Genomic DNA, 14,522 nt, shown 5'->3' with positions numbered 1-14,522 from the left:
TGCATTCTCCTAGGAAAATAAGATGTCCCTGCAACATTCATGTGTTTCAATCAGTGACTTTTAACATGAAATGCATTATAAGGAATCCGAAAGGAAATAATGCTTTAAAGCATGATAGTAAGCCTGGCTTAGTTCCTAGGGGAAAAAAAAAATGTTTGGATGTGTCTTTATGGAAGGATTCATGGGATTTCAGTCCAAGGATTTAAACTTACCCTGATGTTCTGTTACTGGCAACTGCACAACGAGCACATTGGCTTTAAGCAGATGCCTGCTCAGTGCACTGGCTACATCAGACCCCTTCACACGGACTAGTACAGAACTAGTGGCCCACACGGGGCCTAGACTTCGCTCTGGAGGCTGGGCACCCACAAGCAAGGCTCTGCAGTGGCTTCATTTCGGGAAGGAAATGTTCTCCCGGATCTGGATCTCAGACACGACCTGTCAAACTGGCGCCCTGCATCATTTATAAAGACTGGCTGATTAAATTAATAGCTTTTCACTGAAACAAAACATGCATCTTACTTTGTGTTTAAGGCCATAATTCACTTCCAGTTCCATAAGCAGCACGCTCTTTCGCACATTTAAAGTCTTCTGGAGTTCATCAAAAGTGGAATGAATGTCATCTACAATGCTAGCCTTTTGGTTGGTTAACTGATGTATGATTTCAGATATAAAATGAAGTGCTGAGTCGATCTCTGGAAGCCTGAGGGAGGGATTAAATTACAAAGACTGCTGTTTCAAAAGTCATTAAACATTGGCCCTTGCCTTGACATCTTTTGAGGAAACAATCTCAACACTAGGCTCTCTTTAAATTCAGTCATTTCCCAGAAGTAAAATCATTTATTTTACAACCACATAGTGGTTTTGGTCTGATAAAAGTAAGGCTGAAGCCACAGCCCTCGGTTTTGGAAAACCGTTAGGCTCCAAGCAGTTCAAACGTTGAGGCCTTGGACCCTCTGTCCTTTTTGGAGACATATCCACTAGGGAAGAGGGAACTAGATCTAACCCTCCGCATTTTTTTTTAATCCTTTCAGCCAGAATAAAGCTTGCACTTTAAACATACAGTATTATTGATTTATTATTAAATTCACATATGGCTTGCATTTTTCTTCGTAACATTTCATGTTCCTTCTTTGAAAGTCTCTTTTGTTTCTATTTCCTGCGAAAGATCTGGCCTCTGTTTTGCAAAAGACAGATAAGAATCTTCGACTCTTTTCTCTACTCACTCAAAAGCATCGCACTCTATGGATTTTATCCTTATGCCATCTTCACTATTCCTATTTTGTAGATCTACCCAAGAACATCTACTCATGTAGATGTCTACCCAAGGTAACATAGGAAGCCAACATAGGAAGCCAATGGGAAAATTAAAAATGTAAAAATAATTAGTGGAATTTCCATACCTTTTGTTGACAGCATCCAACTGGACTTGGAGAGAAGCCTTGTGTTGCTCCACCACATCCTTGAGTGGGACTGTGGGATGCTCTGCATGTTCTCCCTCCGTACATTCCCGGCACATGGCTGTCTCACAAGACTGGCAGTAAAACTCCATCACCTGGAAACATGCACAACTAATTTCAAACATGGCAGGAATAGCATTACTCGAAACATACCTTACTGGGCCTCAAGGATGTTATTATCCAAGCCCTGAAATTACAGTTCAACATGAAATAAATACTGGTGTCTAAGAAAGCAGACACTTTAAAATTTACTGCTTAGAAGATATTTGTTAATTTTACAGATTTTGTATCAAAACCCTGTTTTAAAAGCATTTATCAGGAAACATCAGAGAAATAAGCTGGGAAGTAGAGTGCTGGACATCAGTGGCTTGCTCTAACTTCATCTGGGTGTGGTGTAATAATAGCAAATTTTGGTGCTCCTCAACTACTCCATGTAAAAACCCCATTGAAAAACAAGGCATTGAAGTCCCACACCAACTCAGTTCCTAATCTCCCTGGAGAGGCTACACCAAATACAGAGTCAGCTCAGTGTTTTTGTAACAGAGCCACCTCTGCAACATGAAATCGGTGGGGAAAACTGAAGGCTATACTTATTTGTCACAGAAAAGCACTCTAAATGAGCCAACACACTGCAGAGAAAAAGCTCCATATCCCATTACTAATCCCTTAAAACCATCAAAACCTCATATGCGAGATTATAAGAGTGCTGCTGATCTACAATTGAAAGAGAAGATGTTTCCAAGTTATGTATCCAGTAAAACGTTGTCTGGAGATTAAATAAATACCCCCCAAATCTGAATATATTCCTGAAGGGTAAGAAACAGAAAAGTGCTGTACTCAAGATCATATGTTAGCCAAAATAATGCACATATTTTCAAATTCAACATGAGACTTTTTTTTTTTATATATACATGAGATTTTTTTATTTTACAGCTAGGTCTTTGAGCACAAAGCATTTTAGGCTTCTTAAGGAGTGTATAAGGTAGCTCATGTCAGGCACTTCAAAGCAAGATACTGGCAGCGCTCTTGTACTCAGAACACAGCATCAGTAACTTGGCCCTTGCTTTTGGCACTAGGACCTCCCACCCAACGATGGCTGGATGGGAGATGCTGGTGACATCAAGACAGTTTTAGGGTAGGGCAGAGCTGGCTATTTTCAGGTGAGCAGAGGAACCTGTAAAGGCATCATGCAAAGCAGTTGGCTGCTCCAAGACATGTTGAGAATTAGAAGGGGGAAATAAGAACCCAGATTTGCATGTGGCTATTAGCAGTATTAGGGATTTTCTTCAATAAGCTTCTTTCCTTCTAATTCCCATTCTTCTCTCTTATCTCAACTCTCACAATATAGGGCTCCCAGGCAGTGTGGGTTTAGTCATTTATTGGCTAGTTGTGCAAACCACTTCAGAGAAAATTAAAAGGCTGCCCAAAACAAATTGTGTAACATAGAATATATTAGAAAGGAAAAAAAAAAAAAAAAAGTGGCCCATCTAGACAAGAGGAATTACTTACCCCCATGGCAACCACTATCAGTACTACACCAGTAACTGGGATTTGAGGGATCTCATGGTAGTAGGTCCTCTGAGTTATGGCAGTTACTTTGGTAGGCACTAAGTTATGGTACACAGGGCAAAATCAGTAAAATAGAGTTTAGGATTTAAATTCTTTACAAAGGCTGCAGGCATTTGCAGTCAGAACCAACCAAAAATTAAAAATATGTTAAGAAAGTCTAAGTCTTTCTATAGGATTATAAGGGTTCATTTCTTTCAAATCACGTCAAAAGTTCATCTTTCTGCCTTTTCATAATTTAATGCTTATGGTTCAAGATATTTTTAAAAAAGCTCTTTAGTTTCTCACTCAATATCTCATTAACAAACACCATTATATTTGCAGCAACATATATCAGACAGAAAACATCTCATTGGCATATTGAGGTTTATTCTAATTAGATTTCTTCCTCTTTATTCAAGCGCCAGAGAATCACCCAAACCAGAATGGTAACAGAAAGCAACTGATAGAGCTAATGTATATGTTTGCATAGAAACTGTCTCTTCTGCCTCAGTCAAATTCAAGAATGCTTTGAGTGAAGCAGCTTTCATTTCCCATGAAAGTCTTTGGATTATGCCATAACTGAAGGAGAAAGAAAAGTTAATATTAATACATTTTGGGCTTGAAGTATATAGCTAAGTTGTTTTTGCAAGATTTTTTCAAGCATTTCCTAATCAGCCAAATTTTCATATGTTTTGTTCTTATAGTTAGCATCTTCTCTCCAATACTGGCTTCACATTTCATGACATTCCCAGAAAGCTTTTTGTTTATAACAAAACAAAAAAAACCCACTCAAAATGAAGTATCTTAAACAGGTTTGCCTCATGCTTCTTTTCCAAGTGGAAGGAGGCTTTTGGTCAGGATATGCTATGGCACCCCACTGGCTTCAGCTGTGCTGCCACTGGAGTCAGTGGGAACATGCCCATCAGCTGCAATGGATAGGTTAATACCCACTGCTTTCAAAATCCCATCCACTGACTCCACCTTAATGCAGACAGGCATATTTCAGCACCAGGATTTAGTCATAGGCCTATGCAGATCTTCACTACAGTAATTTAACTGAATATACAGAAACTTTTTAATTTGCCTAATGAAAGATGTATGAAACAGATTTCACAAACCCAAGGCACATTCATTCCAACCCTTAAGTGATCAAGTCTCAAGGAAAAGGCTCTCAGCAATACTAAGCCTCCCTTATCTAAAAATCACATTTGAATAATCACATTTTCCATCCTCTGCTTTCTATTTGTTAGAATTAAAACAACAGTCCAGAGGAAAAAAAAAAAAAAAACAATTATTCTTTGCCAGTCTTCTCCCCATCTCGCACACATGCTCCGTTCCTCTAGCTCAGGGCTAGCGTGTGCCTTGGCTTTGTGTGTTTTGGCTTCCAGAAAAACATTAGCTTGGGTTACCTGACGGCACTTCCCAGACACCACATTAAATATAAAACACAGGCTTTTTCCTTCCAACTTACAGTTCTTACCTTACCAGTACAGTAAACATTAAACATTAAAAAGATTTTTAAGACTCGTGAGTTAAACAAGATGCTCACACATAGCCAGTGACCCACCCAAGCCACTCACATGACTTTCTGCTCCTGGCAGATATGGCTACATTAGGGACACGCTGCTCTCGACATTGACTGTGTCGGGTTTTCCTCGAGGCAGGAAAATGCCTTGCCAGGAAGGAGCTCAGTTTACTAGTGCTTGTGCCCATCAAAAGTTTGTCAGACATTTTGCATTTTTTATTTAGCCGAAATGACATACTGAAAACTGCAAAGTATAAAAACATCTAGATTACAGTTTAAGGGGATACACAAGTAATTGGTATTCTTGGAATTACAGAAATGAGGGGAAAAGCCAAGATTTAAATGGCACATTATAAATTTACTTCATCAGGACATCAAGCTTTCTTATTTTTTCCAGAGAAGCAAACAGGCAGCAAACAGCACCTGCACAAGTTTAGGAAACGTTTTTCCAGACAAGATCTTATACCTATCAAATTGCCAAGCTATTCTGTTATCTTTTGAGAACAAGTTATCAGGATATCAGGTTTGCTCTCTTGTTACAGGCTTTTATTTTAATATTGGGTACGCTCTCTTGTTACATTCTATAGGCAGAAAATGTGCTGCACTTGTAAAAGAATGGGTCCTGGGATCTAAGCAGGCTTTCACTTGTAATTTAAATAAAACTCCAAAGTGGATTTTTCAGGATAAGCGCTTACATAGCGGCTACACCACCCATTATATACAATACGGTGTATAGAGTTACAGTTCCATCGCTTTTACCATCTTGGCTCTAAATGACTGCAGACCAACATTTTCAAACCTAGATTCTTATACCCAACACAAGCTGCAGGTGTTTGGCACCTGAGAATAAAGCCAACCCTATTTAGTGTGTAAATATAATGTAAGAATATCCTGTCAGGTTCAAAAGTTCCACGGCATATGTGCCATATTACCCTAATTTCACAAGAACATACTTTCAAGCATCCAGTTGTAGCTCCAGCACAGGAAACCGTCTCTCGTGCTAAGATACTACAAGCTAAGTTTCACTTATCCCAAGAGCACTCAGTAAAGAGGCCACAATAGAGGATGTGCTGCAGAAGAAACAGGACACGCACATGAAAGCAATCGGTGGGAGTAAGAGGCCAACTGGAAAAAAAAAGCATCTAATCTACAGGGCCTGAGGAGGGGTATGTTACAGCGAGATAGGCAAGCCAGGGAATAATAACTGTGCATCAGATGCTACCTGGTTTTAATCAAGGAGGTTTAAACCTCTGCCACTGGTGAGACTGCAAGGACGACGGCCTGTCCTTCGGAGGCAGCTGGTGCCGCTTCCCGCGCGCCCCGTGACACCGCTCCGCACTGCGCGCCCGCTCCCGCCGCACGGCACCCTCGCCGGCAGACAGCCCAAGGCACCCAGCACCCTGCCCTGAGGCTCCGTGGTCCTGCCCGTGGCTCATCCCAGCTCCCGCCCTGGCGAGGGCAGGAAAAAAATCATGTAACATCTTCATTTTTTCTTTTCTTGTTTTTTTTTTTTAAATGTACTTTGCAATCATAGCTCCAATCACCAATGCTGTATCAGAGAAGAGCTATGATTCATTTTAAGTATGTCAAGTAAAGTGCAAATAAAACCTAGGAATGATTATAGTAATCAGTAACCATTCCACACACATAGGTATAGCATCCATTAAAAAAAAAAAAAAGTCTACGAGTTACTCATTAATCAGAGTATACAGTAAATCAGTTCTAGAACTCAATCTAAGTCCCACAGGTCAGCAAGGAAAGGGAACTGAACTGTTCTTCTGGGGCCTCAATCAAAACCTGTCACCTAAATTATTCCAACACAACCAGTACTTAAACTGAGCTTCAAATAAAATAGTCCTCAGAAAGTTGTCTTAAAATACTGGCACAAATGTCTTGGCTTGCATACAAGCCTGACATTCAATTTACAACACAGTGTGCCTCAGTTCCACAACATGGTCTACTGACACACTTGCACAAACCTGGCTACAGCTAAAGAGCTGAAAATGCTGAAGCAAGCAGCAAAAGTAGAGCTGTCCTAATACTAGACACTTGTTCAGTCTGGGGGTACTTGCCAATGAAAACACCGAGGGCAATTAAGAGTGCATATGGGAGGATGCTAGCCAAAAAAGTAGGTGAGGGAAAAAAAAGCAGGTAAGGGAAAAAAAAGCAAAGATGAGAAGCTTACTTCGGGGTATCCAAGAACTGGTACCTGATATCCATGTACACAAAACATTGCAGATAAACAGAGCTTGCTCTGTTCCTAGACTGTGGTGACCCAAAGCTGCATGCAACTGAGGGGCTGAGCTTGAGCCAGGATGCTCTTTCATTTGTTACTATTTTAACATACTCACATGCTACTTTTGAAACCATCTCAGATCTCACTGGGTCAATGGGTAGGTCAATTAAATTATATGAGGCTTGACTGCCTAAAGGAGCCCACAGGTTACTAGAGTAATAGTCAGGCCAACAAGGAGAGCTACAGGATCCCATCACAGAGACGAAGGCACATGGCCCAGTGCTTGCAGGAAAGGAACCCTGACCACATGTGTTAAAAGGAAGTATCATCCAACGTGACTGGCAGGATGAAATAATATCCTGACTGTTTTAAGATGCTCCTATAAGTGTTTTTGGTATTGCTGATTTTAAGAAATCATTTATCTTTGCTGACATACAATCAAAGGAGCACTGAGATTGCCATTCCCATTGTATGTTCAGAACAAAATATCTGTTGCAAGCCGGAGCAATCAGAATATTGCACATAGCCAAGGAGCTTGTCTCACTTACATTTCCATCATGGTTGGGACAGGAGAGTGGCTTGCCTGCAGCAACAGCAGTGACAGTCTCCAAGATGGAGGACTCTTCTATGCTGTTGTCGGGCGTTCGCTGCAGCACATCCATCAGGTTGGTGATAAAGAAGTTGTTCTGGAGTGCAGAAACCCCTTTCTCTGGCAGAATGGAGGTCTGGCGGCACACGGGGCAAGAAAGGGTTAAGCTATGGGCTGGAATGTAATTCTGTAAGCACCTATGGGGAAGGGAGATAGAGGTGGAGAAAGAGAGAGAGTGAAAGCATCAAAGAGGAAAAAGAAACCCCTTCTTTTACAAACGGATTTGAAATAGTGCTATCCCTATTTTTGAAAGGAAAGATAAATCATATTCCATACTTCAGGAGTAAAAATGATCACGGGGATTTCTTTCCTTTAAATCTTACTTGCCCTGCCACATGAAAAAAAAAAGATCAATAAGCTGACATCACTGGGAGAGTTATGTGCCTTTCTTTAAGGCATCTGTTCTACTGAGAATTCTTTCCTTCTTTGAAGCATCTACTGCATCCTGCTCATATGAGACTAAAAATGACAAACTATCAGATAAAGTTTGACAAACATGAAATTCCCATATCAAGTGTTTGAGTCTGTCTTCAGCTGATCAGTCGGTGGCTGACTCTTCTTTATTAACTTGTATCTGTGGATTTAGCACTTCAGAGCTAAAATGTGGTCCCAGCAAAACCCAGGGAAGTTTTTCCATTTATTTCCATCAGGAACGTTATTTGGCAGTTACCCCAAACCAACAGAGCCTATTCTGCTTCTCTCTGCCCTGTCCAGGGAAGCATGTCCCGTTTTATCACAGGCACCAACCAGGAAACGCCACTGGCACCTCTGATCCCCTCCCAAGGGCTCTGCTGGCACTGCTCTATGCTCCCCCTTGGCCTTCCTCCTCCCGCCTCCCCAGTAAGGGCCCTGCAGAGGGAAAGCAGGCAGTGCACATCAGCACTGCGCCGGAGGGGTTCTTCCAACTCTCTCCAAAACCACATCAACATCAGAGGATTACAGTGAAAAGCAGGAGCTGGCCTTAGAACTGGCACGTGAACTGAAATCAGTGAACTCAAGACTTGATGGTGAAAACCCTGACTTCACTGTTTTCAGTGCGAGTTTTACTCTGGCTTCAGTGAAGTTGGGATTTCCTGTTCTTCTGCAAAGGACCATTTCACTTGATGCAGCCAGAGATCCATGTTTCTTCTGGTGCCCTACACAACTGGACATGTATGCAGCAGTTCTAACCGAGAGCTGGAAATCTCCTGAACTAAGCATTCACATGAAGAACCATTTATTATAATTCTTCTGCCATTCAGAACCCCAAAGTTGCGCCCCATCATCAGATCAAGATCTCTAATGAATAATTCTTCAGCTAACTTTTCTGCAAATGCGTATTCTTTCCATAGTTTGATGGATAATATAACACTGAAGTATCGCTAGCTGTGTTCAGCTCAGTCAGCTGAGTATAGACTGCTCTTTTTCCACATCTCTTTTCAGAGAATTTTTTCACTTCAGTCAATGAAGCTGCAGAATAATGAGGACACTTAATCACTGGCTATTAATAATGCATGCATAATATCTAACCCTTGGACATTAAATTATTCTTTCCTTAGTAAATCAACAAAGAAAGGTTGTTATCATTTCTAATTATAGACTAATCAGTATAAACTTGAGGCTATTAATTTGAGGTCCAAATTCTGATGGCTGCCACCTTTCACACTGGTGTAACAATAGTGATTAGCTTCTCTGCATTTAATTTTTTCATTTACTCTTGCATAAAGGAGAATGCATACAAAATATTTTGCTGCTGTCTCTTCTTAGTCCACTATGAGTAACAGCCCTCTTCTATACACCCACTTCTGCAGCCTTCCCAAACTTCATCATGCCTGAATGTGACCTTTACAAGAAAGAAAAAAGCCACCATTCACTGAGGAAGGCAAAAGTTCTAGCTAGTTAAAAGACACAAAAAGACACAAACAATTACCTGTGAGCATGGGGAAGGGGCTTACCTCTCACAGAAAGTGTGCAGGCAGGGAAGCACTTTGGGGTTCTTGTAACGGTCCAGGCATATGCTGCAGATCAGAAACTGCTTGTCAATCTGGCGGACCACAGGACTTGGGATGTTTGAGCCTTCACTGGCCATCCTAGACCACTGACATATGGGTCCTGTTGCCTTCTACCCTGCACACTGCTGGAGTGGGGTAAAGGGGAAAAAAAGAAGAAAAAAAAGGCCTTATAAGCTCCAGGAAATAACAATATCAACAACCAGCTCAGCCATCGTTCATCCTGATGCAGGAATTTGTATTTCTCTACAAAAACAAAACTGCAGAGAATTAAACTTTAAAAATGTTACATCGCTCTTGAGAGCCTGGGAAATAGTCAACACCGCCATACATAACAGCTCTTTCTGAGCAGATGTTCTGGAAAGAAATATTGCCTTTGGTCTGCAAGAGTTAGATGGTGGTCCCGTTTTAAAGATATCCCCTGAAAAAAAAATTCCTGCAATGGGAGGTTCAGCCAGTGCTAACACAGGATTTCTTTAGTCTGTAACACACTTGGCAAAATGCTTGAACTGGAACTGCACCAGCCCCTGGCAAACGGCTGTGTCACAGGGCGCTTGGAAACGCTTCACTTGACACTTTTTCCTTATCAGTCCAGGTGGCAGCAAAAATCTAGTAGGTTTGGACTCTAGCGAACTCCTAAAGAGAGTTTCAGAAGGAACCAGCCCCCAGGAAGGGAGTGCTCCAAATTTACATGCTGGGCAAAATTTTTGTTTCCTTTTTGGAAAAAAAAAAAAAAAGAAAATCTATAAGGGTAAGAAGTGTGACAGTCATGTTAAAATACAATACTTGCATCTGAACCAAGGATGTGTTATTTCAGAATTAATCGCTTGTTTCATTTATTTCATTTTTTTTCCCCAGAGTACTGTATATCCTGTTAATATTACATACAAATAAATTAACCTTTTTAAATGCCATAAATCATACACAAAAACCCTGGGAGATCAGTTACAAAGCTATGTTGCTCTTTAAAAGCTTGAGTTAGAAGTGGTTTTACAAGAAGTGGAACCAAAATATCCAGCTTTTGCAAATCAGAGTAGAGGAGACTACCAAGCAGGCACTAACATACCCATTGAACAGGCAGTTTAACATGGAGATCTTCAGTGATGTGTTTCAGTAGAAAATTTATGTCACCACTGGTTCAGCTCTACTTGCCTCCCACTCTCCTAGGAAGAAGAGGGGGCGAGTGTCTAATCAAAAAGAAGAGGAGAAAAGCAGCAGAAGCAGGAAGACTTCTTGTCAAAAGCAGTTTGTAAACTGGGCACAGACAGGTTATGGGTTATGAACCGTATAATTTTTGGTGTAGGCAAAGCATGGCCTATCAAAAACAGTGAAATTGTTCCTGAGGAAATTAAAAAATATATATATATATATTTCCAGTGAGTGCTGCCCATCACTAAGAAAACAAAGTTCTAGTAATCAAATAGATGGTTCTCTGTCATTTCATCATTCTGCCATGAAGAACAGTCAAGCAAGCAAACAGCATTTATACAAGAAAAAACTCCTGTCTTTTACATTCCCCTGATCTCATAGTAAAAACCAGATGGTTCCTGGTGTTTCATATGCAGCTCTCATCCCAGCCATCTTGATCTTCAAATGTTCATGCTGTCTTTGTCAGGGAAATACCCATTTCCAAGAGATTGGAAATAAGCGCTTTTAATATTTGGTGTTTTGTCTGGAACCTAGTAGGCCAGGCCTGTCATTTATCCCCTATGCATATATGAATCACGCTTAAAATATGCATCTGAGGGCAGGATTTGGTCTGTACACCTCAAGCTTTTGCCACCGCACAGTATAACAACACCTTAGGCAAGTGGTTCAACTTAAAAAGTCCCTCGATTACGTTGTTCTCGGGCCTGAAGGCCGCACTCTGCAGCCTCGCTGAGCCAGACCCACCTCCGAGGCAGTTCTGCTGAGTGGGATGTGGCCATGGGAGGGAGGATTTTTCCTGTTGTCTCAGTGCAAGCAACCACATCAGCAAAGGCTAAGGAGGAGGGTCGAGTTTTAGATCGTCTTTTTCAATTTGGTATAGATAGAAATAATTCTGATTTGTTGCAGTGGTAGCAGCTTTTCCTCAAAACAGCAACTTAAGTTTCTGAGGTGCAGGCAGTGGGAGATTTAGCAAAATAATAATATTTTTTCAATAAAAACATTCTTTTATATAGTAACATCTTCTAAACTCAGAAACTGCTGGAGGTTTTTTGCGAGCTTTGTTCTGTCTCTCAGTGTGATAAAAGGCACCAAGGCAAAAGCTCTGGAGGCAAGTCAGGTCTGAGAAACAAATCTCTATATACTTGTACTTCTTAATTTAAACATGCAAAGCCAAGGATTTATGGAGCACTGCAGCAAACAAGACACAAAACCCCACCCATTTAACTCAAAACCTAGCTCAGGTTTCCAAATCAAGCGCAGAAAAGGGCTCCAAAAAGTGTCACCCATTGTCACCCATCTGAGGTTCTAACACTGGCATCGTTGCAGCAATCCTCAAAATTACATCATTCGCTTCCCTTCTGCTTGGAAATCCGTGTATGGATTCTCACTCGCCATATCCTACAGAGCAAGGAAAGGGGAAACAATGGCCCTAAGAGGTGCCGTAGGGCTTCGCTCTGCCGAGCCCGCCTGCCTTCCGGAGGGAATGGCGGGGCCGGCCCCACCCAGAAGGGCCAAACTTCCCATCGATTTAGGGAAGAGAAAAAATGCTACCGTACAGTTCCAAAAGAGATGCTTTAAATAAACAGAGTCACTAAACACAAAAGGGAACTCCTTCCACAGTTCTTGTTAAATAAGCCCTGCAATTCTTCAACAGGAATCCAGCTTTGTATGAGATTCCAGGGATCGGCCAAGACACGGACTCAGGGAAAGCGTGCGACCGCCTGCTCAATTCCCAGGATTTGTTCCCGGGAGCGCGGGCTCCTGCAGCTCCGCGCAGGCCGGCCGCGCACCCGCGCAGCGCGGGTGACTCCTCTCGGCACCTGCGAGCCGCAGGCTCCATTCATGGATTATGAATGAATGGGTTTCCAACGGCAACGTCTGCGAGGGAGCCGCCGGGCCTCGGGAGCGCGAGAAGGGGAGGGGAACGTGGACAGCGCTGCCGCAGAGCCGGGGGAGCCGGGGCAGAGCTGCCCAGGCACAGGGCTCGCCCGCTCTTCTGCCAACAGCGCAGGGATTCGAGCCGAGCTATCAGCAGCAGCCCCCAAACCAGCCCGCACACAACACCCTCAGAGTAAATAAATAACCACAGCGAGCGCCGAGCCCTCATGCACAAAAGGCTCCATCAGCTGTCTTTGCATTCCCTTCTCTCCCACTCTCCAAGCAGCTCAGTGCCTTGCTGCTAAAGGCACTACCCCCCTCTTCATCCTTACGGCATGCAGAATTAAAATTGAATATTGAGGGCCAAAACAGAAGGAGCAACCTAGCAGCAGCCACCAGGAACAAACAACACTGAGCAAACTTGAGCATTTTAGACCTACCCATCTTTGTAGATAAGTAGCTTAATCAATACAGCGCTGAGGATAAAATCCTTGCAGGGACGGAGCTGCAGTTCCGTAGTAATCCGGGCGAACAAAACATCATCTGTTAATATTTCAAGCTTAAGAGCCTCACACGTAAAACCCTTTATGGATCCCTATCACAGCACAGTCACCACTGGACGCACAACAGCTTTCGTGCTCTAAGGAATGATGCTCCATTCCATGATGAGGACAGGTGGGAAGAAAAATGGAAGAACAAGCGGAGGCCCGGTGAAGTCGTCATGAATATTTTTTTCCCCCGGGTCATTTACAAGCGGGAGACCCCTCGAGCGCTCCAGCCCATCAATCTTTATTTAGCACATCTTTTTCCCACTCAGCGCCTTGGAAAGACTGCAGCAAAGCGGGCAAGGGATTGTGGGATGGGGATGCAGCAGAGAGCTGCGCCCAGATTCGCTGCCTTCCCTCCTCTCCCTCCCTGCGCGCGATCAGCTGCTCGGCGCGCTCGGCACAGCCACGGCAGCGCGGCCCGAGCGGCAGGCGCAGGCGGCTCCCGCCGCACAGCGCGCACAGCAGCGCCGCGGAGAAGGGCGCCTGCAAGGCGGAAAACAGGGATTTCGCTCGGGAAGGGGAGAGGGAATGTGATGGAACGTTACGTAACGTCACGAGCAGGACGGCCATCGCGGCTGAAGTGAAAGCACTTGCATTTGTAAGGGGAGATAAAGCTTCACACCTACTGATTCCGCTTCAACTTTTTCTGCATTCAGAACACAATAAAAAAATAATTCTCCTCTGCTCATACATGTAGCAGCAACAAAAGCCCTGAGCAAACGGTCTTTGTCTCTCCAGATGTTTAAAGCAGAACCAAAGGACTCCCTCGTGCGAGCTGTGCTACCAACACACAGACCAGCAGCGATTTCTTAGATCACAGACCTGCCTATGTGGCCTGACCCACAATCCAGGCAAATATTTAAGGCAGCAATTAGTATCCTTGCACTCAAGGAGGGAGGGAATCAGAGCTAACAGTCGGCTGAACTTTTGTAAAAGCATCAACACAAAGCTGTATTCTACTAGTTATCCTACCTACATATCAAAAAACACCACCACCACCACCAGGGATCCGTTCAGGTATTACTAGGCTTTTGCCAAAGGAAATCAAAGTTGCACATCAGGGCTATTTTTCAGATCCATAGAACAGGTTATTAAAAGGCTGCTGGATAGTAGACAGGAACTGCTGAAGCAAAGCAATACAAAATTAGCTTTGTCCTGCAGCACGACAGCTGGTGTTTTTAAAGACAAGGTAGTATTTATGTCTCTAAATATAGTGAATCTGTTGTTGTTTTTTTTTTTTTTTTCCCCTCCTTGAAGGAAACAAATCACGTGCAAGCATTCCAACTATCTGAGCCTAACAAAGCTTCTCACAAATAAAAAGACACTAAGCTCTATTTGCATTAAGTTAGAAAATGTTGGATTTCAATATGAGCTCTACTAATCTGACTCAATTAGAACAACTACAGTTGTTTTGAAATCACAGTTTTGCAGATATAGCTGAAAGCTCTTTAAACGCAGTTTCTGAAAATACGTTTCTCCATTCCCAGACTGAGCAGGCAAATCATGTTAAAAATCATTTAGCAAGAGGGAAATTTAATCCA

General features: G+C 42.7%; 1 protein-coding gene across 8 annotated transcripts in view; it reads right to left on the bottom strand.

The window, feature by feature from the left end:
• TRIM2 (tripartite motif containing 2) overlaps nucleotides 1-14,522 on the bottom strand; it is a 90,373-nt gene that overhangs the window by 25,855 nt on the left and 49,996 nt on the right. For 5 of the 8 annotated variants that reach the window (XM_088526552.1, XM_088526554.1, XM_088526549.1 and 2 more), the window contains 4 exons: nucleotides 9,353-9,534; nucleotides 7,318-7,555; nucleotides 1,404-1,555; nucleotides 523-703 (listed from right to left, as the gene is read on the bottom strand). In XM_088526552.1, coding sequence (XP_088382678.1) covers nucleotides 523-703; nucleotides 1,404-1,555; nucleotides 7,318-7,555; nucleotides 9,353-9,486 — 705 coding nt within the window. In that variant the 5' untranslated portion in view covers nucleotides 9,487-9,534. Of the gene's footprint in view, nucleotides 1-522; nucleotides 704-1,403; nucleotides 1,556-7,317; nucleotides 7,556-9,352; nucleotides 9,535-12,873; nucleotides 13,302-14,522 lie in introns of those variants that run through there. The other 3 variants (XM_088526551.1, XM_010217623.2, XM_088526555.1) reach the window with 3 other exon arrangements.

The sequence above is a fragment of the Tinamus guttatus genome, unplaced genomic scaffold, assembly GCF_059628265.1.
Source record: "Tinamus guttatus ecotype Peru unplaced genomic scaffold, ASM5962826v1 Tinamus_guttatus_pri_ptg000247l, whole genome shotgun sequence".
In the NCBI taxonomy this organism is placed as follows: Eukaryota; Metazoa; Chordata; class Aves; order Tinamiformes; family Tinamidae; genus Tinamus; species Tinamus guttatus.
This window is presented reverse-complemented; position numbering and strand designations above follow the sequence as displayed.